We start from the raw sequence: 25,645 nt of genomic DNA, 5'->3' as shown, positions 1-25,645 counted from the left end.
CTGCTAGACAATGAGGCTTTATGTTTATGTCAGAAAAGGTAATAGATTGTGGTCGGGTCAATAAACCTCGAAGAACCACTTGGAACTGCCAAGATTAGGGAAGAAGTAGGGGGTTAGGGTTAGTGACAAATTGCTATATATGCGTTGAAAGCTAACAAAAAAAGGAAAAAGGAACCAAATCATGTTGTACTGGATGTGGGGGTGGGAAATCTGAGAGTGGAGAAAATGAAGAGGATGTACAATTACTAATATCCCCCCTACAAGAACTTAGAAGTGAATAGTTCAAGGGATGAAGAAAGTGATAATACAAGTCCAGTCTAAGGAAGAACAAGACAACAGAAACCTATAGTAGAGGCTCCCCCTAGACAAGCAGCGGGACCAGAAGCAACACCAGTATACGTACACGTACCATTTACCACCCCTGATTTATTAAATTGGAAACAGGTGGTTGGATCACAGTAAAGCAATCCTGAAAGCATGCATAGTATCCAAATTATATGAAATTAGACAAAGGGATAAAGATACCCCTTCTGCTTTCTATGAGAGATTGTGCAAAGTGGCACAAAAAGGGACTGATTTAGAGCCAGAAGATCCCAGCAATTTAAAGTTGTTTAATATGTCGTTTATCAGTCAAGCTGCAACAGATATTAGAAAAAATTTGCAAAAAGTAGAAGGGGCAAGTGGAATGACAATTTCATAGTTATTATCCATTACATATAAAGTATAGAATAATCGAGATGAGGAGGCTGAGAAGGAAAAATGAGGACCTGCCAAAATTCAGGCATCCCTCGTAGCTGCCCTAAATGATGGGAGAAGCAGAGTGCAAGGAAGGGGACGTGGAAGAGGTGGATTTCAAGGGAGAAGAGGACAGGGAAGTTATGATAGAGGAAATTACGACGTCCCTTTAGGAGCAAATCAATGCGCATACTGTGGATAGGAGGGACACTGGAAAAAGGAATGCCCTAATCTCTCTAATGATAAGGGAAAAAGGAAGGAAGAGGCTATTAAAGTAATGACAAAAATCGGGTTAGACTGAAGGGGACCAGAGGAATCTACTAAAATCTCCCCAGCCAATCCTCTAGTTCCAGTTAAGCTGGGGAATGAGACAACACATTTTTTAGTTGATAGTGGAGCCTCACGTTCTGTAGTAACTAGTTGTGAGGGTCCCTTAAGTAAAACTAAAATAAATGTTGTTGGTGTGACAGGGCAAAAAACCTTAAGACCGTTTTTAAAACCTATGGAGTGTTCAATTGGTGATACTAAATTAACTCATGAATTTCTCTATATGCCAGAATGCCCGTTACCACTGCTTGGACAGGACACACTTTGTAAGTTGAATGCACAACTAACCTTTTCTGAAGACTCCGTTCAGTTGCATATTCCTCCAGAAACAGCTTGGAAAGCCCAGATATGTTTAATAACTGAAGAAAATCCCGATGAAGAAACGTATATTCCAGAAGAAGTATTAAACGCAATTACACCTTTGGTATGGGCATTGAAGATACCTGGACGAGCAAAGAATTTGATTCTGGTAAGGACTGAACTTAAACCGGGAGCCCAGCTGGTAAGAAAAAGACAATTATTCTATTAAGCCAGAAGCCCGAAAGGGTTTAGAACCTATGATAAGCTCCTTTTTAGAATATGGACTGTTAAGAGAATGCCAACCAGAATAGAATACTCCAATTTTACCTGTAAAGAAACCTCATTCTTCAGAGTATAGACTGGTACAGGATTTATGAGAAATTAACGTGAGGACAGTAGATGTTCACCCTGTGGTTCCAAATCCATACACTCCCCTTGCTTCAGTCACTGACAGTAACGCTTATTTTACAGCGTTGGACCTGAAAGATGCTTTCTTTTGTATTCCTGTGGATAAGCACAGCCAGACCATCTTTGCCTTGGAGTAGGAAAATCCAACTACAGGGAGAAAGACACAATTATGTTGGACTGTTCTTCCCCAAGGATTCAAGAATAGCCCCACCTTGTTCAGTAACATACTGCCTAAAGAGCTGGAACTATGGCAAAGTGATAATGATGCTGTGACATTGCTGTGATATGTTGATGGTTTACTAATTGGTTCTGATAATTACAAGGCCCGCTTGGAAGCCACCATTAGTTTGCTTAAATTCCTGGGCCTGGTGGGGTATCGAGTTTCTAAGAAAAAGGCACAGATTGGAAAAGAAAAGCTCCAATACATGGCGTTTGAAATTATGAAAGGACAAGGAGAATTAAGCAATGAAAGGAAAAAAGCAATTTGTAGGATCGCTCTCCCTACATCAAAAAAAACAATTAAGAGGATTTCTGGGAATGGCTGGATGGTGTGGTTTATGGATCCCCAATTTTGGACTAATTGCCAAACCATTGTATGCTGCCATAAAGGAGGAGATCCTTGAATGGACACCAGAATGTAGAAAAAGTTTTGATGAAATTAAGAGAAAGCTTATGGAAGCCGCTGCCTTAGGACCTCCAAACTTAAGAAAGCCCTTTTATTTGTATGTACATGAAAGACAGTGTGTGGCACTAGGAGTTTTGACACAAAAACTGGGAAGCTGGAAAAGACCAGTAGGATACTTTTCCAAGCAATTAGATGAAGTCAGTAAAGGATGGCCAGCCTGCCTGAGGGCAGTAGCAGCTACCGTAACGTTGATTGAAGAATCTCAAAAATTAACATTAGGCCAACCAATCACTGTGTTTGTACCACATGCCGTGTTGCCTCTTCTTGAAAACAAAGGATGTCATTGGATATCACCAAGCAGGTTAGCTAAACATCAAGCTGCGTTGCTGGAACAAGATGATGTAGCAATTTCAATGACTTCTGCTCTAAATTCTGCTACTTTACTCCCAATTTCTGAATCCAGCGAATTGCATCATGACTGTTTGACTACTATTGGCACAGGTGTATTCCAGTAGACCTGACCTGTGGGATGAACCCTTGCCTGATGTGGAGTTGGGAGCTATTCACTGATGGGAGCAGTTTTGTATTGAAAGGAAGGCGAAAAGATGTGGTAATGTCTACTCAAACTGTAGAAGCTAAATCTCTGCCTAAGAATACTTCTGCCCAAAGGGCAGAACTGGTAGCATTAACATAAGCCTTGGAACTTGGCCAAGAGTCAATATTTATAACGATTCTAAGTATGCTTTCAGAGTGGTGCATGCAGATGGAGCGATTTGGAAAGAAAGAGGACTTCTAAGCTCACACAAACCCCAATTAAATATGGAGAAGAAATAATGAAACTTTTACAGGCAGTTCTGCAAGTTGCAATAATACACTATAAAGCCCATCAAAGGGGGAACAGTGAAATTATAAGGGGAAATAAAAAAGCAGATCAGGTGGCAAAAGAAGCAGCTCTAAAAGAGTCAAAATTTGAAGGAGCCTTAATTCCAACACCTCATTTAGAATTATCACTTCCACAATATACCGAGAGAGAAGATCAATTGGCAGAACAATTAGATTGTTCTAAAAATGATCAGGGATAATGGGTGGCACCTTTGAAACAATTCTTAATTTTTGAAAAGATGTTGAAAATTTTACTTAAAAGATTACATCAAGAAACACATTCAAGAGCAAATGCATTGGTATTGACTGCCAAAAGATAGGCTGGAGAACCAAAAATGCAAAATCTAACAGATATAATAATTAAAAGATGTGTTCTTTGTTGTGCTAATAATCCAAAGATTACCAAGAGGGTTATAGGAGAAGTTGTGATACAAGGAATAACTCCTGGGGAATACCGGCCAATAGGTTTTATGGAACTACCAAGGTGAAATTCATACAAATATTGGTGATGATAAATACCTTTTCTGGTTGGCCAGAGGCCTTTCCATGTCGTACCAACAAGGCTAGGGGAATAATTAAGGCCTTATAAAAAGAAATTATCCCTAAGTTTGGTATTTTAGAAGGACCCCATTTTATTGTAGAAATAGTACAGGGAGTTTCTAGATTTTTGAGTATTAAATGAATGAAAGAAATTTCAGCCTTGGAATCCACAGGCTAATGGTAAGCTTGTAGAACTACAAGAGAGGCAATGGAGACAGGGTGGTTGAATAAAATCCTGCTGCTAGTCCTGCATACAGCCCCATCTGTTAAAATTTAATAGGGAAACAATAACTAGACATGGTTTAGGGTTTAGGAACTAACTACTAGGCAATGGGGCTTTATGTTTACGTCAGAAAAGATAATGGATTGTGGTCTGAGCAACAAACCTTGAAGAACCGCTTGGAACTGCCAAGACAGAGTAAGAAGGAGGTAAAAGGTAATTCCTATGGGGGGGAGATCATGACCACCAACTCATTGACCACCTTGTAGAAGATTTTAGAAAACTTAGGACTATAAGACTGTTAGAAATTAATATAGAATGTGTTAAGGTTATTAATGGCAACAGAGATGCTCAACAGGTCATGAACAGCGTTCTCAGGCTGCCCCCCCTCTGTGTAGCCCCAATCCAGGACTGGATTAAAACCCAGTCAAGCTAATCAGTAGAGACAGATCAAACAAAAGATGAAAAATCAGCAAGATACAGGTGCGTAGCTGGGGGAGTGATTCAAATAGGTAGAACTCACAAAGATAGATGTGGAATAGTTAATGGAACAACCAGAGAGGTTTTTTCAGAATTGTGTAGGTACGAGACTTCAAAGTAAAGGGGATGAGAAGATGACTGACCCAAGATGGACTTCGAAACCCACAGGATGATGACCGGAGAGAACAAAAGAACGGGTGAGATAAAATGATGATGAATGATAATGACACGGGGACCGAGATCAACTGGAAAATTACAAAGACTTTGGACTGGGATAATGGGTGGTAAAAAGGTATATAAGACTGAGAAATTTTTGGAAGGTTGCCATTCACTGCAGTGGTGGCCCAACTCTGAGTTGTTAATAAAGCAAACCTGGAGAAACCCATGACTGAAAATTCTTTAACAGGGATCTAATCAGTCTGTAAAAATACCTGAAGGGAAGGTGCAAAGAAGAGCGATCCAGGCTCTTTTCAGTGGTGCCCAGTGACAGGACAAGAGGCCATGGGCACAAAGTGAAACTCAGGAGGTCCCCTCTGAACATCAGGGAACATTTTTTGACTGTGAGGTTGACAAAGCACTGGCACAGGTTGCCCCGGTTGTGGCATCTCCGTCCTTGGAGCTATTCAAAAGCTATCTGAAGCCTGTTCTGGGTGAGCAGCTCTAGGTGGCCCTGCCTGAGGAGGGGTTTGGACCAGATGACCCCAGAGGTCCCTCCTAACCTCAACCATTCTGTCATTCTGTGAAATGCTGGTAAGGATGTCTTAGCCCTACAGGACGAGTCCCACAGGATGAGCAAGACCATCTGAATGAGGCTTCTAGATGAATGGGTGATGCCATCAATATAGAAAACGAAGCAGCATAGGAGAGCAATGGGGAAAGCCAACGGTCTGGATTGAGAACTTCCTGGAAAGAGCCAAAAGGAAAAGTTGGGTCCTTGGGTGCAAGGTACCCCATGCTCTGGGGGCCAGGTACCTTGTTTGGGACAGCTTCCTTAGCAACATCTGCATCCCTGGAGGGTGATTCCCTGGGCCTGCACCAGGCAGTAGCTGTCTTCCTCAGAAGCGCTTTCCCTTTTATCCCCTGGTAACGACCGTGTCTCTCCATTCCACATTCATGGACCCCCCAAACTATGAGCTGAGGAAACACATTTTGGTGAGGGGAAGACCTCCCTAAGGCACGTCTGTACTTTATGAGTTCCAAGATCTTGTGCAAACCTCGGGGTGGAACTCATTTGGTACATACATTTGTATTGCAGATGGTTGGGGAGCACCATTACCCAGCAGACACTGAGAGATCTGGTCACAGGACAAGATCTGTCTGATGGGGATGGAGCTTACAGCTGCAGTGTCTCCGAGTCATTGCTCCACATAAGGTGTGTTTGATAAATGGCTATGTCACTGGAAATAATTCAACTTGGGTGACTTAGTCTCACCATCAAAACGAGGCAGGATGAATCCCATCCCTGGCAAAGAGCATGCATAAACTGAAGGAACTGCCCTCCAGCTGCCCAGCTTTGGTCTTGGCATGGTGAGCACCTTCTGGGCCTGAATGGAGAAGCACAGCTGTGCCCTGCCTGCAAAGCTCAGGAACCGTTCTCCACTCTTAAAGACAACATGAGCACATCTTTCATCCTATGAAATGCATCAAACCCTGGTCCTCCTCAGACAATGTTTTCCCATGTCAGCATGGAAATTTCCAGCCCATGTGCTATGCTTAGGAGAAGAAATATTGGTTTTTCCCATTACACCCATGACACTGCTCTGCCTAGTATACTGTGTATTGACTCTCACCAATCTCTCACAGGTTTCCACATGTCCTGCTTGAACTGACCATTTCTAAAGAAGTCATTCCAGCAGACTGCTTGGACATCTGCATTTCCCAGTGTCCATCCAGCTTTCCTCCTCTCATTGGTCTCCACCCATTCAAACACCTCTCAGCTACCCAGGTGCTGCTTGGAGCTTCAGGCACTTTAAAGCTTGCCTTGTCTTTCAGTAGTCTGCTTGATGGTCTCTTGAGCCAACTCCTCCATTGTGTTTGTACCTGTTCTCCTGTGTATCTCACTGAAAGTGTTCCACTAAGGTGACCCACAGCAGAAAGTGAAGGAAACTTGGACTTCATACATTATTTTGTAATGAATTGTTTTTCTTTGCTACATTTTTTTTTTTTATAATGGTAGGTAAACAACATTCTTCTGTGATTGCGTGCAGCTGGTTCTCCAAATAAAGCCAGTGGGAATCTGTGCAAATGAGCTCAATCATTCAGCTACAGACGTTAGAGGGAAAAGCTTAGATTTGAGAAATCATGATGCAAGTCCAGGTGACCACTGAGAGAAATGATGGATGGAGTTTGTGGAGAGGGACCGACGATGATGATGGGGCACAGGACAACGATGTCGCATACATTGACAGAAACAATCTCACCGTTTCCTATGTGTTCAGACATCATCCACAGATGCTCTGGATCAATACGAATTGGAGAAGGCTGGTATTACTTGTTCTGTAAGCAGCAAGACAAAGAAAACTGGAAAAAGAAGAAATCCTGATTTCTTGTTCCTTATCATTTCAATCTCCTCTGCTTGGCTATACTCCTGAAATTTCTCCAATTAGCCACAGAAGACTTGAAGAGTTAGGGAAAGTTATGCAAAGAGACACAACTTGTTGGTGTGTTTTGCATGTCAAGAAGTCCTCTGGTGCCCAGTTCCTGAATTGCAGATACTGAAAGCAGGAACAAGAGTCTAAAGAAGTGGAAGGCAGAAGAAAAAAACCCAAGTTTCTGAGGGCATTGGAGGCCCCGCTGAGGGCCAATACTGACAAGGGAATGACTAGTCAACGTGTCAGTCCTGGGGGCTAATGCAGCAAAAACTCTGAGACAAGAGTTGCAGGTGGCAAAGGCAATGTGCTGGCAGCTCTAATCACGTGGAAGCTCTTGGTGTTTGTTTATGATCAGAGTGGCCAAGCCCTGACCCCCAGGACCTGGTAAAGGACGTTCTTTCCCTCATGCGTTGCTCAGGGCTCTACCACGGGTCAGCGTGAGTGTGGGTGGGCGTATGACTTGGTAGTAGATTTTTGTTGCTTGAAACACAAAGCTGTGGCGTTCTGGGGATTTGGCAATGCCTGTGAGTTCCCCACAACCCGTCCGGCTTCTTTCATAGCCCTGCTAATGGTCCGCAATCACTGAGATGTCCCAGTCCCAGATGTGCTTGCATCCTGTATTGGCTTTGTGTGGCAAGGTTTTGGTAGCTGGGGGGTTACAGGGGTGGCTTCTGTGAGAAGCTGCTGGAAGCTTCCCCTGTGTCTGACAGAACCAATAACACCCGGCTCTAAGATGGACCCACTGCCAGCCAAGGCTGAGCCAATCAGCAACAGTGGTAACACCACTGTGATAACATTTTTAAGAAGGAAAAAAAAGTTGCAGGACAGACACAGAAATGGCAGCCAGAGAGAGGAGTGATAACATGTGAGAAACAACCCTGCAGACACCAAGGTCAGTGAAGGAGGAGGAGGAGATGCTCCAGGCGCCGGAGCAGAGATTCCCCTGCAGCCCTTGGTGAAGACCATGGTGAGGCAGGCTGTCCCCCTGCAGCCCAGGGGGGTCCACAGTGGAGCAGATCTCCACCTGCAGCCCAGGGAGGACCCCACGCCGGAGCAGGTGGGTGCCCAAAGAAGGCTGTGACCCCATGGGAAGCCCACGCTGGAGCAGGCTCCTGGCAGGACCTGTGGATCTGTGGAGAGAGGAGCCCACGCTGGAGCAGGTTTTCTGGCAGGACTTGTGACCCCGTGGGGGGCCCACACTGGAGCAGTGTGCTCCTGAAGGACTGCACCCTGTGGGAAGGACCCACGTTGGAGCAGAAGAGTGTGATGAGTCCTGCCCCTGAGGAGGAGGAAGCGGCAGAAATAATGTGAGATGAACTGACCGTAACCCCCATTCCCCGTCCCCCTACCCCGCTGGGGGGGTAGGTAGAGAATCCAGGAGTGAAGTTGTGCCTGGGAAGAAGGGAGGGGTGGAGGGAAAGTGTTCTGAGATCTGGTTTTATTTCTCATTACCCTACTCTGGTTGATTTGTAATAAATTTGTAATAAATTGAGTTAATTTTCCCCAAGCTGAGTGTTTTGCCCGTGATGATAATCGGTGAGTGCTCTCTCCTGTCCTTATCTTGACCCAGGATTCCTTTTTGTTATATTTTCTCTCCCCTGTCCAGCTGAGGAGGGGGAGTGATAGAACAGCTTTGGGGGGCACCTGGTATTCAGCCAGGGTCAACCCACCGCACATCCTCAATTTGGATCCATACCCCAGCACTGCACTGCCCATCCTCCTGCTGCTGCCCAAAAATCACAACTTGAACTATTCCACGTCATCACGACTGCCCTTTGCTCCTCCAGGTCCTCTTCTGGCCTGTAACACACTCTCTGCTACGCACACCCTGCTCTCCCAGGCTGCACCCCGGGGCTCTGTACGGGAACCCTGTCTCGCCAAGGGCTCGAGGCGCAAGGACCGAGACCGAGAGCTCGGCCGGACAATCCCGTGCTGCGGTCACTTTGTCCTCACAGCCATGAGCACGTTTGCTTCCCCAGGCCCTGGCAACTGCTCCTGTGCTGCTCCTGCGCTGCCGAGGGCACCCACAGACGCTGCTCCGACTTGAGGAGCAGCACGGCCAGCTGGGAGTGCGACGCGTGTGCTGGCCTGGGCACCGGTAAGAGGCAAAGCACCCGGCTGCCCCTGGGCTGGGGCCAGGGGCCAGGCAAGGCCTGGCAGCGGGAGCCCAGGGTGGGCCTGGCAGAGCCTCTCTGCTCCAGCAGACCCTCAGTAGCATATAGGCCAAACAGACCTCAGAATAAGACTTTATATGTAAAAACATCATTCATTCAACAACAAGCATACACCACTGGCAACATTTGTCCTTATTATTTATTAATGTACACACTCAATTAAAAAGTAGAAAAATCAGCTCTGTGAAGAAATACAAATATACCCATTTCATAAGTCTTCCTTGTTATATATGTATTTTCATAACTTCTGGTAAACTTTTACTCTGGAAATAATGCATTCCAAATATTTGTAAAGGAATCTCAAACAGGATCTCTGTTACGTTTGGCAGAATACAGGTTATATAGTCTTACAGACACGGAGCCACCTGCTCTTTCTCAACCCCCTTTAGCACTGGGGCCTGAGAACACAGCAAAATAACCCCATATTGTCTTTGTTACATGATCAAATTCTCAAAAATCTTGCAAAGCAGCAAGTCATATTTAACCCATATAGACATAAAACCAAATCTTGGTACAAACACTGAAGTGACGCAATAAACATGTACCTATTTAGAAACCAGGTTTTAGAGTCTTTTTGAATATTATTTCCTGTTAGGTCTTTGAAAGAGTAGAATTTTGAAAGTAACATTTTTCTGCAACTTCTTCAAAGAAGAAACATGAAACGTTTCTGACCAGTAAGATAAGAAAGATTTATTGTTTTGTTTTCACTTTCCTTCTTGCATCCTTATGCTTCTTCCGGCATTCCTGAAAATATTTAAATTTTAACATAATATTGTGAAAAGTTTCCAAATTCACCTGTTTGTCTCAAGCACTTTTTTTACATGCAGTAAAGTAACTGGTCCTGTACGATAACAGAGATTCAGTAATTTACCTGACCGGACATCACAACATAATGTTATACACACTTCTATACTAAAAAATTTTAGTTCCCTGGTAATTACAAAGTTTCAAGCCCTTCTAAAGGTCCTGAATTGATTTTTAATGCAAATTAAGCAAATAAGCAGCCATGTTTCCTCCTCATGCTAAGCCTTCAGCTGCAGTTACCAAGTAACAGATGTTAAAATACTCACCTCAAGCAATAATCTACGTCTGTCTTCCCAACCATCTTTTTCTTCACTGAGGTCTATTGATCTACAAAATAACTTAGGGCCCTCTGCACAAAACAAAGAACAAATTAATACGGTTAAACAATTCTGAATATGGTGGTGGTTGTAAATCTTATGAGCATCACAGCAATCAAGTCAGAAGGCTTGTTCTTCATATTCCTCTCTTGCCCCCACAACATGGTTGGCTCAAACAGAAATGTTATGTATTACAGCCTTGTGTACTAAGAAAAATAAAAAGCAGCAGCAGTTTCCTTAATATGCTGCAATGTAAATTGCAGTGAAACAGCATCTGTTTCATTAAAAGCTCAGCACCATTATCACACATCTCCCAGGAAAATTTATGCCTGCTAAGGATTCAGAGCTCAAATTTGACAGGCACTGTAATCAGATAGGCTGGAAGATTACAGTAAGTAACTGTATTAACACAGTAACTTTTAATGATAGTTATCTCAGAAAACAAACATTATTTAAGGCTGTCCTGTGCACTGCTTGGGGTTTTGTTTTTTTGGTTTTTTTTTCCTTTGGGTGTTGTTTTGTTTATTATTGTTTTGTTTGGTTTTAACAATGACATTTGTTATATTCACAAGAAAAAACCCCCACATTATTTAGGATCAAGAACCATGTGGGCATATGTGGCTGATAAGAATATTTACATATATTTTTTTTGCTAAGCCCTAAAAGACCAGCTACGTTCAGATCATTAGGCAATTATCAGAAAACAGGAAAGCAAGATAGCTGTTCAGCATTTATTTTACCAGGACTTTCTTGTGGGATGTGCTACCACAGTTTATACCACAAGTAATGATGGAAAACTGCAATTATTTTTTTTCTTCTTAAAACCCCTCATCTGTGTTTTAACTACAAAATATTAATAACTAGGCAGGGTTTTCTTCCTCATTGAATTTCATTAAGAGTTACAAAAAAGAGGTGAATAAGTTCTGTTATACCTCTTAGTCGTTCATCATCTTTGGAGAAGAAGAAAAATCTAACACTTTCTGTTTGCGGTAAAGAGAAAAACCTAGACAAACACAAAGGAATTTTAGCATCATAAAAGTTACTGTCAAATTCCATTAATGAAAGTTAAAGCTGTAATGCTTCAGAAAAATAGTATGCATTGAAGAACACTACTCCATAGTAACCAAGTATAGCCTTCTAGAAAAACCCACTTCTTAAGAAAACTTAATATATATTTGACTTTTGGCCAAACCCACTACCCAGTTAAATTCTCATGCATCGAACTAGAAACTCAGCTTTTATATTCAACTTCAAATCAAGTGTGGTATTGAGATTTTTGGCTATTACATTCTGTGCAGCAAGGAACAGTTTCCTAAGAAGACTTCCATTGTTCAGAGACGTGGAATGAAGATGTTTGTTTCCCATGACCTGAGTGCTGCTATTAACATTTTCATAGCATTAAACAACTACAACCAAGTAGACAACAAATACAAATATAACTTGCATTTCTTTGTCCCTTTCACTTTCTGATGCCTCTGGTTCATCATCACCCTCAGAACTGCTGTCTTGGAAACGCGGATCTTCTTGCCATGTGACTTTTACAGGTTTTATTGTTTCAAGTATGTAGGGCTCTGCAATAATATCACAATTTAAAAAAAAAAAAAAAAATCAGATTATTCCCCTACTTGACAGTAAAAATTTCTACTTCAGAGTGAAACACTTAAATTGGAAAACACAGATTTAAGAAGGACAGAAACCTACCCTCCCATGTTTTCTATCACCTTCTGGGTAGGTATGAATTTAGTTTGCTTTCTCATATATCACAAATTCACCCTCAAAATTCTCAACTAGTATCATCACAGCATAGGGAAAAAGTGTGTAAGTCCATCTGAAGCTTGTTGTTAGGGTCCAGGGTTCTACCAAGTCACACCAACCTAACAATCATTATCAACTGAGTTCAGAGTAATTGTGCCTATTCATATTTTTAGCTTGCAGAAGTTGGAATAAAAGCTTTCTTTCACTATGAACTATCTTAATAAGTTCCTTTGCAAAGAAACTCACAATGCCTTAGCTTATTCTTTCTGTGAGTTTAAGCTATGTTATTTTCACATATGTATTCCTGCCTATAGCGTACACAGCCAGTTGCCAGAAGAGCAGTTTACACATGGTAACCTGAACATGTACCTGAGCCCTTACTACTTCACCTCACCAAAAGGAAACCTATGGTACCCTTTTCTTTTAGAGTATACGCACAGTACTTGTCTGGATGACCAGAATAGAGAAGACAGCTCCTGTACTGCCTCTCTCTGGAAATATAAAACAGTTTCCAAACCCAACAGTAACTACACTATGAAACACAAACAGTATTTTATTCAAGAGAAAGATCAGAAAATGCTACTTTGGAAAAAGTGAGCACTTGCAAGGTTAAATTGTCCACAAAACACGCGTAGTTTGTGCTCAAAAAAAAAAAAGACTATCTGCCTGTTCTCCCTTCATGGCTTCCACATGACACACATGATCTTAAGTCAGGTTAAACAAAAACACCACCACCACCACAAATAATCACAAAAATCACCTAAGCAACTGAGGTATGTGCAATGGAGAGAGATTTATCTTTCTGATTGTGTCAATACATCAGCTAGCACAGTGGCCCTGTTGCCACCAAACAGGATTCTTATGCGATATAAACCAGTAATTATTCAAACCAGCAAATACAAGACATAGTGCTTAAGCGTGGTTCTCAGTGCTAAGAACTTTGTGAACTCTGAACTACATCTCTGTTATTCTCCACTTTGTTCTAGAGATCTCTTACATATTCTGAAACCCGTATTACTGCATTCATAACACAGTGAATACTTTCTGAAGCCAGCAGAAACGTGGGGGTTTGTTGTTGGGGTTTTTTCTGTTTGGTTGGTTGGGGGTTTTTTGTATGTATTTCAGTTAACTTCACACAGTTTCTTTTATTTCCTACTTTACTCCTTATTAAGTGACTTGATTTCATAACATTTATCTTCGGTTAGGACACCCCAATAATCATGTGTTGTTCAGTTTCAATTTTCTAAAGGTACAATAATAAAATTAAGTACATAATAAAATGTTCTTGGATCTCGGGGTCAACTCTAAGATTTTCTTTTGCTCATAAGACTACCTTAATTAACACACATTTTATTTACAATCTTGTTGGTTTATATGAAACCTGATTTGACTTGTATATCGTTTTCCCTGTTTACTTGAGAAATTTCATGGATGACAAGTTTTTCCATCACTGTTCAAAACCAATTAAATAATAGTTCCTTCTCAAAGCACCCCTTTTAAAATTCCTGGGATGCAAGCATGAATGAGCTGTGATTAAATTACAACAATCTTGGCAAGTGTTAGAGAAGATCATAATGTTTTGCATAATTATTGACTTTTGCCTCTAAAAATCCCCTGGATTCTGAATTTCCATCCACTATATTACTCTACAGTGCCTGACTTCAGCTACTCATTAGAAATTGTACTATTATTTATGTTCTGCTGTTACCTTCTTTTATGCCTGACTCCTCCAAGTCTCCGAAGAAGGAAAACGTGAAACCACTAGACTCCTGAGCTACGTTACTCCCAACGTTAGGTCCCAAATGGTCAGGTGGGGTAGAGTCCTCCGCATCGTCTTTGTCCCAGGGTATTTCTTCTTTTTTTTCTGATTTGCTCTTTGAAGATCCAAACAACTCTTTTAAATCAACAGCAATATCATAATACATTTCTTTAGACACTTCAGGGAGTTTCTCACTCTCTTCCCTCTTCTTCTTCCTTTTAGCTTTACTGAAATGAGATTATTAAAAGGATAGTAAGATAGCACATATATTTTTAAAAGAAAGGTTCCCTCAGAGGCAACCTTGCTATTAATGTTTTCCTAAACTTATCTAAGCACATTAATGGAGTAGTTCACTTTTAAGGTTTGGGTGGGGTTTTTTTGGTGTGGTTTTTTTTTTTCCTTCTTCTTCTTTTTTCTTAGCAATTCCAGGTTCTGGCAATAAGATATTTCCTATTGCCAGAAATACGTTTATAGGGCTGCATGACTATCCTTTTGGTTTACACTTTTGACCCATTTCTTTTCACCTCCTGCAATTTACCCATCCTTTGAGGGTAAGCATTGGGGAAACAGCTGAGGTTCGACTCTAAAGGCAGGAACAAGTCTACTTTATAATTAACTACATCCTGACTTTTCACTTAACATGTGATAACATTTAAGTTAAGATATTTAGGACAGATTTCTTTTCTGGCAAAATAAATGTTATGAGATAATATTTTTTTTCTCACGGATTTGCAAATCTTAAAGTCCATGACTTGAAGCAAAGGGATAGCCTGAAAGCGAGAAAGAAGACAGAAAATGGCATGCAGACAGTACATGGACTAGAAAGAAAAGACGGCATTACATGGTGATTTTAGTGGTCACAATTCTTATTCTATCTTGATTTTATCAATAACAGGGAGAACTAAAGAAAAAACATAGCTGTCTGCATAGTTTCAAACTCAGTCTTCTGCCATCTTTCCATGGGAAGAAACATCACAATTACAGTTACCAGGCTGTAATATTACCTTTCTTGTTCTGTAGCACTTGGTTTCCTTTCAAAAACTGCATGGTCCTGTCTTGTGGGATCATAGCGGAGGGCATTAATATCTCTGTAAAAAACAGAAAGGAAAAGAAATAACATGAGACATTCTAAATGCTCAACTGAAAGCTACTCTAAACCTTTACAGTCAGATTCAAATTCTCATTTGACCTGTTAGTCAGTGTCCAGGTCAGGAAAAATTATAAACAGAAGTGGCTTTAATAAAATTGTAGTATTTCATATAAAACATAGACCTCAAGTTGTGTGTGTTATGCAGTAAGAGTAAGTTTATACCTGCACGTGTTTATCTTTTGAGGAGCTATATCAATATAGCTATCCATATTGATATATCTATCTATATTTATTTCTTCTAGTACCAAACATTGTATAAGTTCAAAGAGTCCAAGGGGAAAGAAAAAAAAAAGAAGAAAAACAAACAAACAAAACCCTATTAGTCCACCTTTCAAAATTTAAATATTTTGAGGACTTTCAGCTAAAGCAGTCTAAGGTTTAGACTGACCCCAATACTAGCGCAGCAAAGCCCATGCTGCCTTATGGGAATGCAAGAAGGTAATCACTTATTTCCCCTCCTCTCCCTAAAGTAATGCTTATGGCATAAATTAACCGCCTTTAAATGGCTACATACTGTATCATTAACTGGGTATTAGAGAACATTGTCAGTCACAAAACTTTCCTAAGATGACCTCTAAGGTGCACAGATTATTTCTCCCTCTGCTTAGTCTTTAGAAAATACACAAAAATTTGTACAAAGTCATGGAATTAAATATGATTGTGCAGCAGTCACAATGGTATTTAGCAGTCAGCAGTGAACTGATGCAACTCCAATAGTCACTGTCAGCAAAAATCTACTAATTGCACACTATTGCATTACCCTTAACACTACTAACTTCCACCAATTCAGTCCACAGACCAATTTCTGTTCAAGTACATAGTTATATGTCACCATACTTCCAATAGTACATTTCCAAACCTATCTCATCATCCTCTAATGAAGGCTACAGCATGCCCAACAGCAACATGTAACAAATTCCTAATCTAATGAAGAAATTTCTCAAAAGCAGAAGTATAGATAAATGAAAAAAAAAAAAATTCTTCACTGAAAAAGAAGTTTGACGCTAATCACCTGCAGGCCAGAAAAAACAACCACCTTATTAACTGGTACAGAAGTTATGAGTCTAACTGACTGACCTACTGCCCAACTCACATGTTCTTTCTTTGTTTAGCCACCTTAAGTCTGTCTCCACAGAGAACAGAAATATATCTTACATAGGCAAGGACTTATTAAAATACTAATTTTCATAACCAACAATCCCATCAATCAAAATCTACTAGAAGAAACTCAAGCAGGCATCTGTTAATTTTTTTCCCTAAAATAACAATTACCAGTTGTATAATCTATTGGGACACTCAAATTAGGAAACTGCATGAAAGACTGACTTCAAATCCACACAACAGAGAAGGAAATACTTTTTCTCAGTCAGGTAGGCAGAAATTTTAGTTGTGAAACCTTGGCAAAAATTAAGCCTTCCTAAAATTCCTTCTTTTCTGATAACGGGTGATTCATACTTGAATTTCTTAGCACTTGTGGCCATTTTAGTTGGCTTAGGGTGTTCCAGGTTGATATTCAAGATGCTTCCCAGTATTTGCAGATTTTTCTTTTTCTCCTCAGCAAGCTCTTCTTCCTCATCTGCCTTCAAGATGTTTGTCTCTGCTAAGAGAAAAATAAATACATTATTTTTTCCCTGCTATGACCTGAGTAAGCCTGTAATATTTGCTATACAACATTACTATAGTACTAGAAGAGCTCACACATTATCAACGCGTCACTTCCTTTATTTTAAAGCGACTTAGAGGCTTCCTCCCTTGGACTGTAGAAAATCTTTGATTAGAAATGTCATGGGCATCTATCTCATGTGAAAATCAGATCAGTTATTTAACCTGTCCCCTGCTTGTATCACGTAACTGTGCAACTACTCTGCCACTGTTAGATGCTGTACAGAAGATCACATTAAAACAGCAAAGTGAGTAGCAGAACTAGGCAAAAATTTAAGTTTCAGAAACAAATTCTGAATTTTGAAAACTAGGTTAATAATTTCTTTTGGGGGGGGGGGAGAAATACTTTTAAAAGTTTGCCTTTTTCAGCTTTCTGCCTTCTGCTGTTTAAAAAAAAAAAAAAAAAATCTCTTTCTAAGGCTGCCAAATCAGCCATGGACTGCAGGATGACTACAAAACAAACAGTTTAAATGAATGTAACGGTCAAAAAGTTTATTTTAATAAGTCACCACTTATCCTGTGAAAAACATGGATAAACACGTTCTGGTATCATCCTGTATTAAAAAAAAAAATCTTCAAATGTCCATTTATCAACCAAGTACGTCTCACTCAGCTATTACAAATACCTTTGCAACATATACATTTAAGAAAACACAGCCACCAATATATACTATGTACTGCCACAACAGAGTTGGGTTATTTTCTTTAAGGAATCACCAAAGAAGCAAAGGAGTCCATAAGTTCCTTCAAGCGTCCAAAATTAAGGCTCCAAGATATAGCTCTATGACTATCATTAACCAAGAAATATGAGCAGGTTTACCTTCTTCTTCACTGTCACTTTCAAGGAATCGAGCATCCATGCGAAATCTTTCATCTGTGCCAAATCGTGATTGCAATTGCAAGAGCTAAACAAAAGTAAAATAGATCCTATTAAGTATTGGAGAAGAAAGCCATCAACATTCAGTAACTTTTTTTTTTTTTAACTGTAATTATAGCAACATATTAATAACCCTTTAGCTCTTGATGCCTTTTCCAGAAACTTCTTTGTATTCAAAGATGACAACATCAGAGCACCAAATCCCGCTCCCCAACACACATTATTTCCTCCATGCCTACCGTTTCCTCTATTTAAGAGAATTCTATTGCAAGTTTGTCAAAATCATATTCAGCAAGTATGCAAGCCTACATGTTACGTTCTTCTGAAGTGGCATTATGGAGACTTAGAAGAAAACTAAGTTACAGTAATGGGTTCACTCACTTTTTCACCAGCTTTGCCTTCAAACTGGGGCTTAATTTTGAATCTATCACAATCTGCATCATCTTGCTCATCCTCGCTGCTTTCAAACAGCCTGGCCGAAGTTTTAGGAGCAGATTCATCCTTTATTAAACAAAAAGAAAATACAGAAAAGCAGCCATTTACGTTAAGTTTTAGAAAATAAATCAGTATCAACTTTGTTCATGTGCTTTCCGGTTTATCTGAAAGAGTGCATTTCTAGAACAACCAGCTCACTTATTGATCCATGTGCTTCCAAAGCTTACATTGTATACACACCTTGTACAATTCTGTTTTACAGTTATGACTACTAAATTTTAGCATCGGCCAAATATCCATGTAAAGGGCAACTCAGGTTTTATAATATCAGAGAGTTAGGTATAAAACTCCAATTTTCTGATCACGTCAAGGGAGATCAATTTAAAAATATCAGTGTCTAATTATATCCTTTCTGAACAAGCATCATTTATGGTATAAACTCTAGAATATAGTTTAAGTCAGTTGATAAATATCAATGATTACAAAAGGTAAGCACTCTGTGGCTTTGAAACAATTTTCCATAGAATTAGAGGTTCTTTTAAAGAAAAGTAAAAATACAGGGCAGGGATTCTAAATACAGGGTAAGAGATATATATGTTAAAAAAGCACTAAACATGAGGAAAAGTGAGAAAAGAAGATTTTAATTAAATAGCGAGAATGGTCCTAATCTTACTACGTTTATGAAGAAAAAACCCAACAAAAGCAAAACCAATGGTTTAAAGCTTTAGCAGAGATGTGACTAAAAAATGTGATTACACAAGAAGTTGTACTCCATAAAAAAGCACTTAATTGTGCTGAAAGTATGGCAGTAAAATCCTGAGAAGTCTGTCAAAATGGTCTCAATTAGGTAAGGTGTAAAGAGGAAGTCCCACTCAACTTCTCTGGACCTTAACATTGGTTTAAAAACAAGACTCTGCATTAATAAAGATTCTTCATCCACAGTGTTGGAAAAACCGAAGAGTCCTTCTATACTACTCAAGCCAAATCTTCTCCCCTTCCTTTGACTAAAAGCAGTGAAATTTCAAAACTAATTATGCATAAGCCCTATAACTTAAACATTCTTTTTCTTTTAATCAAAATGAAAATCTCTTTTATGCAAATCTCAATCTCCTTACCAATTCTCCAAGTTCTCCAGCTTTATCAGGTGCATGGTTAAGTTTTTTGAAACCCGTTTCATGTTAGCAAAAAAAGAAGAATCACTCATATTAATTCAAAACTTATCTACTTTTTTTCCTATCACTTCACTATGAAAAACAGTCTTCAGAATAAAAGGCAGAGTTATATTGATATGGCATTACCTTACAGAATACTGGACTTTTTCCTAATAACACTTACTTCTTCACGTGTATTTCCCAAACTCGCACCTTTCTTCAACATCTCATCTACTTCAGCTTCACTTTCCGCATCTGAATTGAATATGATGTGTTTATGCTTGCCTGCTGGCTGGCTATCCTATGTAAGAGTGAAACTGTCAAGTCAAACATACCAAATACTTGCTGCCATCACATGTAAGTATTGAAAAGACATTTCCATGACATGAAAGGAGGAATCTACTATTCCTCTTGCAACTTTAGAGACATTCCAGGAATTAGGTATGCATCATTTTGTATACACTCAAAAGAAAACTGGCGATGTAGTCAGAAATTCCAGAATATGATTTTAAAATATCTTAAACCACATCTATTAATTTCCCTGTTTCTTTTACTGCATGCTATTCAGGTAGAAGTTGTGAGTGTAATTACCAGACTTGAAAGAGCTCCTTGAATGAGTTTCTTCTGTAATTCTCTCTCTTTCTGTCTCTCTTCCAGAGCTGCCAGCCTCCTCTGGTTATCCTGCAACTGTTTCTTTGTTGTACTAGGTTCCTCTGAAGCAGTAGCATGAAGACAAAGCTCTTTATTTTCCAGAAGGCTTGTCTTCCCATTCTCACATTTATTAGCTTCACATTCTGGATTTTTATTGCTTACATCCCTCCTCAATTTTTTTGAAAGCAGTTCTGGGCTTTCCAATTGTCGTTTAATACATTTCTGTGACACTGCAGCATTACTATCCATGTCATTGCTCTCATCTTCGCTCTGATCAGCACTAGCAGCAGCATCTCCATGCTCTGAATTTTGGTCATCTTGTAAAGAACTCACATCTTTGTTCTTTCCTTGTAAACGTGGCCTGGAAACAGGCTGATCTCTCTCATCTGCTAAGGCGGCAGCATCTGACAATCCCTTGTGCTGTTCACAATGCATATTTTGTCTCTTTTTACTGCTGACTTCAAGTGAATATAATGGATGGTTCTTAGACTGTCTTTTAGATGACTCCTCCCCACAGTAAGAAATACAAGCTTCAAGACCTAAACTTTCTACAGACCTCCTCTTTAAATCAGTGCTGTCCTTAGTTAACTCTTTTTCGTAAAGGCACCCCATTCCTCTGAAGGGCTGATACTTCAAATGTGAATTATTTTGTCCCTTGGAGCTTTCTTCATCAGCATTCTCCTCCCCTGCTAAAATTGCAGCAACTACATCTTCAGGAGAGATACTTTTTTTTTTAACTGCAGGGCAAGATTTAGAAAGTTTTGGTTTATTTACAACATTACTTTTAGGATTTTCTTCAACACTGCACTGACTAGAACTCTGTGTACTATCCGATTCTTCTGCTGGTGTCCCAGTGTTTTCAGTAGCTAATGCTTTTAAGTCATCTAATGTAAGGTCTAAGCGGTAACAGTTTTGCATCATGGATTCATACTCGGAACTGATTTCAGACTCTCCTTTCTCGGACTCTGAATAAGAGCTTTCACTATCGCTTGCCTTTGTTGTACTGTTAACTGCTGTACTCTGCAAAGCAGCAATTCTAGATTTTTTCCTTTGCCTTTTTCTTTTTCTTTCAGTGTATTCTTCTTCTAAATTGCAAGTTTTCAGTGAGGAATCATTTATCAAACCACATTTTTTGTTTGTTAATATTTCTTTATTTTCCGCCGCCACCTGTTTAGAATCTTCTAAAACTGCAGTTTTCCTGCTACTTAGATCTGGAGTTTTACTTTCAGCAATAATTTCATCTGTATCTGCTGAATCATAGCCATTATCACATTGCATAGTCTCTTTCTCTCTGTAACTTCCTTTGATGGCTTTCTTCGTGGCATCTGGATTGCTTAACAACCAGTGACTATTGTATTTTAATTCAAAATTATCCCCAACAATTTCCAAGTGGTCATTTTCAGTCTCAACATTTTCAGCTTTCTCTGTTTCTCTCTCTACCATTGCTCTGATTTCCTCTTCAGAATCAATGTCACTATCAGAAACACTCGTATTATTTTGAGCTGTAACTCCAGAAACATTGCATTTATCTGATAATAAACCTCTCCCTGGTATTTTACTCTTCAGAGTCCTTGATGAATGCAATTTAGACTTCTCATTGGGTTTGGATTTTGATCTTTGATCTAGCTGTGGTAAGCATGTGGTTTTTGAATGTGACTGGCACCCAGAAGAGCGAACTACTGCTCCATTCAAAGCCTCACTGCTCAGTTGCTTCAGTTTTTTAGGTGGCTTCTTAGTTAAAGGGAACTCTCCTTGCCGCTTCTTGTTTATGGTATCATCTCCCCCTTCCAAGTGCCAAGTAAGCTCGGATATAGGAACTACATGTGTCAAGTCTGGCTCCAGCTTTCTGAGGTTATGGCAGTATTTTGATGGGTCATATTTCACAACGTTAGTCTCAGTTAAGGAATTAAAACAACATGATTCTTTTAGCAAGCAGACTTCCAGTCTTTATGAACAGGCTAAATTCTGTGTGAAAGGACAACAGAGGGTCCTTTTTAATGTTATGACCATAAGCCTTTAGGCAACTGACCTGCAGTCTAAAAATTTATTCAAATCACACAAACTTACTGCAAGATTTACTTCGGTGATTCAGTAAATCAAATATGACACAGTAGTCGATATTAAAAGTGTCAAGCAAATGTTTCCCCATATGACGAAAGAAAGAGGGAATTGTGCCTATGGCCAGCCTATAGGAAAAGGATATTTTATTTTTTTGTTGATTCCTGAGGTGCAGGATAGGCAAGACTCTGCCAAATTTCCCAACAACCCATTTCTAAAAGAAAAGAAAAATAATCAGTGTTAAACAAAAAAAGGAATGGAAGTAATCCTGGAATAAAACAAGATGTATATTCTTGGATAACAGAAACACTAATAAAGAACCAACTGTGACTAATTCTTTTTTTGTTTACTCTCTTAAGTGAGATATATTTGTACTGTACAACTTATCCAGCTTCCTTCTCAAAAAAAAAAAAAAAAAAGAACAAACCAAAACCAACCAGCCAAAAAACCAAACTTCTACAATGTGCAAATAAAGAATGACAATAAAGAAATGAATTTCTTTACAAGTACTATTTTTAGTATAAGGCTTCTTGTTTATGATTTAACAGTGGTAAATATACAGACAGGATCACTATTATTTTGCCCTTTTCCCCCTTCCTGCTAAAAAATTAAAATCCCCGCATCACCCTCCAAAAACATTCTGTGCTTAGCAAATAATTTTGAAAACTTTGTAGTAAGTACAATTTTTCTTGCGTAAATTTGCATGTTCAGTGATTTTATTCTAAGCCTTACTTTTGTAAGCATGTGTAGACCCTGATCCTGAATGTGCTGAAGCACAGAGATCAGTTCCCGACAACCCAGCCATCAAAAAAGTATATGCTGTATAAAAATAAGACACACATTCTCTTTACATGCTTTTAAGGTTGACATGAAGATATTCCCAACATCAATGAGTAAAAAAGCATTTACCAACTTAACAGGACAAGAGAGGACAGTATGATCAAGATTATTGCCAGTCATTACAAAGAACTACAGGAGCATTCTATATGTCTACACATAAGGTATTTCTTTAGACTACATCTCACAAATTGGACTGTCACACTTAATAAAAGACTCTTTACATAAAGCGTAGAGATTTGACATAAATTTAGATGTAATAAGCTTGGGCCCAATTCTGGTTTTTGTTTTAATTCTCTATATATCTATCCCACCATACCTTATGGTCTGGCACCTCTGTACCTGGTACTGCTTTCATGTGAAAGTCTACAACTCCAGCCTTTTTCAGTGATTCTAACAGACACGCTTTGTCGTTTCTCTGTGGCTTTTCTTTCTGCAGCTTTGCCTCCTCCCTCTCCATGGCGAGCCTGTACCAAAAAGCATATCATATATGAAAAAAGGTCTGCCTGTGTGCTAAATTACAGCTGGCAGTGACCCTCTCCCACAGAACAGTAACCATTCACTACTCAAGGAATTAACAAATCTGTTACCTTCAAGGGAATAATGATGCAAAACATGTTGTAGTATCTAATATGCATCAAGAGTCCACCAATGTCAATAAAAAATAGAAAGAGTAAGTGCATAGCAGATGAAAGCACAGCCATAATATTATCAGATAAACAGAAAAAGGGTAACTTTAGCAACAACATACATTTTTAAAAATTGATTTTTACCTGTGCAAAAAGCTTTCTTTGGCCAACTCAATTTGCAGTGTCCCCCCTTTCCATTTTGTTTTATTTAAAATTGACATGCCTGTAAAACAAATAGATAGGAAATTAATATTTTCTACATTAAAAAAATATACTTTAGACTTAACTATGCCTCCTTCTATGACAGTCTGAAGTTTCTTTAGCACGATTTTATACTCCATTACTCACCTGATTTAAGTTTGTATATGAAAGGTCTAATACCCTACTCTTACACAAGAAGGTGTACATTCAAGATTAAAGTTCTGACTTCAAAAGAGTCATTGAAGCCTGTATGGTTCAGTTCAAATACAAACCTGAAAATACAGCTACACATACCCTGAAGTTTCTATACTACTGTCAGATAGGCTCTTCTCCACTTAACTACTTCTGTACTTTGAAAAACATAGCTAAGGAGTACTGAAACCTAAAGAGAAAAGTGTTGTACTAGAACTTAAGGAAGTTAAGTATCAAGGGCTGGGTTAGCTTTTAGTCACTCTCAAACAGCTTTCCTATTCCTAGTGGCAGCACTCCCTAAATAAAAGGGCATATTACCAATCCCTCTCTTCGGGTATAGGTATCTTCACCTGCCATTCTCCTGCTACATATTACACAGGTGGCTTTATAAGCCTGCCAGTAGTTCTGCAGTTCAACTATTTTGGGATTTGTTAAATTGCTTTAACAAAAGCATGCTTTATGTAAGCCCTCCTGGGTTTCCTCTCACGTCAAGTCACTTCTAATGTTTTATGGACCTGGTGAAAGCATTTGAAGCATGTTTCCTATACCCTTTCCTAAAAGGGTTAGAATGAACTTATAAATCAGCTATTTCAGTCACAGGGAATCTTTTTAATCTGCTTACATCTACTTACTGAAAACTCCAGTAAAGCAACTTCCATAAAATTGCAGCTTAAAGAAAATGGAATGAATATGATGACAGAATGAAACAGGGTCTACCCTGACCACATCCTGATTTGACAACATTAGATGCATTATCAGTAATGCAACTTGGCTCAAAACCATAAATTATTAAAAAAAAAAACCCAGTACTTACACTTTTTAAGATCTGCATCAGAAATGCTGACGTTGATGTAAGCAAACGTTTTCATAGGGTTCCCTGATCAATGATAAACATTCAGTTAATTTCTATATAGTTTCCATGTTTCCTTTAAAACTGAAAATTAAGCTATTTCCTGAAAATAAAGTGTCTCTGAAGCAAAAATTCCATTTCACACTACAAACTGAAAAACAATTCACTTTTAAAGGATGATGCAAAACTGTTACCCTGATCATCTTTCCTGGTAATAATCTCTGCATCCAAAACATGCCCAAACTTGCCAAATCTTTCTTGCAGTTCAGCCTTTGAAACCGTGTGGCCGAGCCCTCCAACATACAAGCGTTTCGAAACTTGTTTCTTCTCCATGCTGAAAAGTCAAGCTGTCACACCTGTAACGCACACTCAGTTTTTCTGCAAGAAGATAACAATAGTTCACTAACACTTACATCGCAGGGATTGATGCAATCCTAACACCAAATTACAGAACAAATCCTTCTATCGGAAACCCTCCATAAAGAACCCCTTCGCTTTGCACGAGGTTACACGCTCTGCTCCAGCCCAGCGCCAGTAAGAACTGCATTACTGCAAGCAACCAGCGTTTAGGTGTTGGGTTGTTGGGTTTTTTTAAAAAACCTTGAAGCATATAAGTGGGTACATGACAGTAAGTGTAAACGGGTCTCAGCGATATGACCTTTTAAGGACTTTCTAAACTGGAGGGGGGGGGGGGGGGAACGGGACGCCACGAGTCGCCCTCAGCCCCATCTCCCCCCTCCTAGGAGAGGCCAGGAGCCCCCGGGAACCGCCACCCCCACAGGAACGCGGCGACCACCCCTCACCGCCGCCATGTGCGATCCTCGTAGCGCAACGCAATTTATCTTCCCCCTCGCATCCCCTCCTAGCGCTCACTCGGAAAAAAAGGGTTCCGCCTCCTGCGGCCCGTCGGATTCTGATTGTCTCCTCGCTTCTGTCGGGGTCCTGTTTCCGGCCGGTCAGGTGTGATGGGAACACACCGCTTGGGTCTTGTGACTCGTGGAAGGTTTGGGCGTAATTAACCCTTCAGGAAGGTAG

The 25,645-nt window shown here is 39.7% G+C and overlaps 2 protein-coding genes across 5 annotated transcripts in view; one reads left to right on the top strand and one right to left on the bottom strand.

The window, feature by feature from the left end:
- Positions 1 to 1,385: 1,385 nt before the first annotated feature.
- Positions 1,386 to 25,574, bottom strand: NOL8 (nucleolar protein 8). Of its 4 annotated transcripts, none has more exons than XM_069769685.1 (17): positions 25,414 to 25,574; positions 24,805 to 24,988; positions 24,575 to 24,637; positions 23,512 to 23,590; positions 23,058 to 23,205; positions 22,046 to 22,115; positions 19,784 to 21,729; positions 19,377 to 19,493; positions 17,988 to 18,107; positions 17,550 to 17,634; positions 16,523 to 16,664; positions 14,922 to 15,005; positions 13,867 to 14,144; positions 11,848 to 11,974; positions 11,336 to 11,406; positions 10,353 to 10,435; positions 1,386 to 1,561 (listed from the first exon to the last, which is right to left on the bottom strand). In XM_069769685.1, the coding sequence occupies exons 2-17, from the start codon at positions 24,941 to 24,943 to the stop codon at positions 1,466 to 1,468; spliced, it is 3,648 nt and encodes a 1,215-aa protein (XP_069625786.1). In that variant the 5' UTR covers positions 24,944 to 24,988; positions 25,414 to 25,574; the 3' UTR covers positions 1,386 to 1,465. The 4 variants fall into 4 exon arrangements, with proteins under 4 accessions (XP_069625786.1, XP_069625788.1, XP_069625785.1 ...); XM_069769684.1 differs by having other exon boundaries at positions 1,392 to 1,561; positions 16,523 to 16,667; XM_069769686.1 differs by lacking the exon at positions 1,386 to 1,561 and adding an exon at positions 9,404 to 10,026 and having other exon boundaries at positions 16,523 to 16,667; positions 25,414 to 25,573.
- The window catches only part of CENPP (centromere protein P), a 160,737-nt gene continuing 160,610 nt past the window's right edge, over positions 25,519 to 25,645 (top strand). The window contains exon 1 of the mRNA XM_069769704.1: positions 25,519 to 25,641. The gene's annotated coding sequence lies outside the window, so the exon portion shown is untranslated. The remainder of the gene's footprint in view (positions 25,642 to 25,645) is intronic.

Source organism: Haliaeetus albicilla, chromosome 24 (genome assembly GCF_947461875.1).
Source record: "Haliaeetus albicilla chromosome 24, bHalAlb1.1, whole genome shotgun sequence".
In the NCBI taxonomy this organism is placed as follows: Eukaryota; Metazoa; Chordata; class Aves; order Accipitriformes; family Accipitridae; genus Haliaeetus; species Haliaeetus albicilla.
Note: the sequence above shows the minus strand (reverse complement) of the source record. Positions and strands in the feature narration are given on the sequence as shown.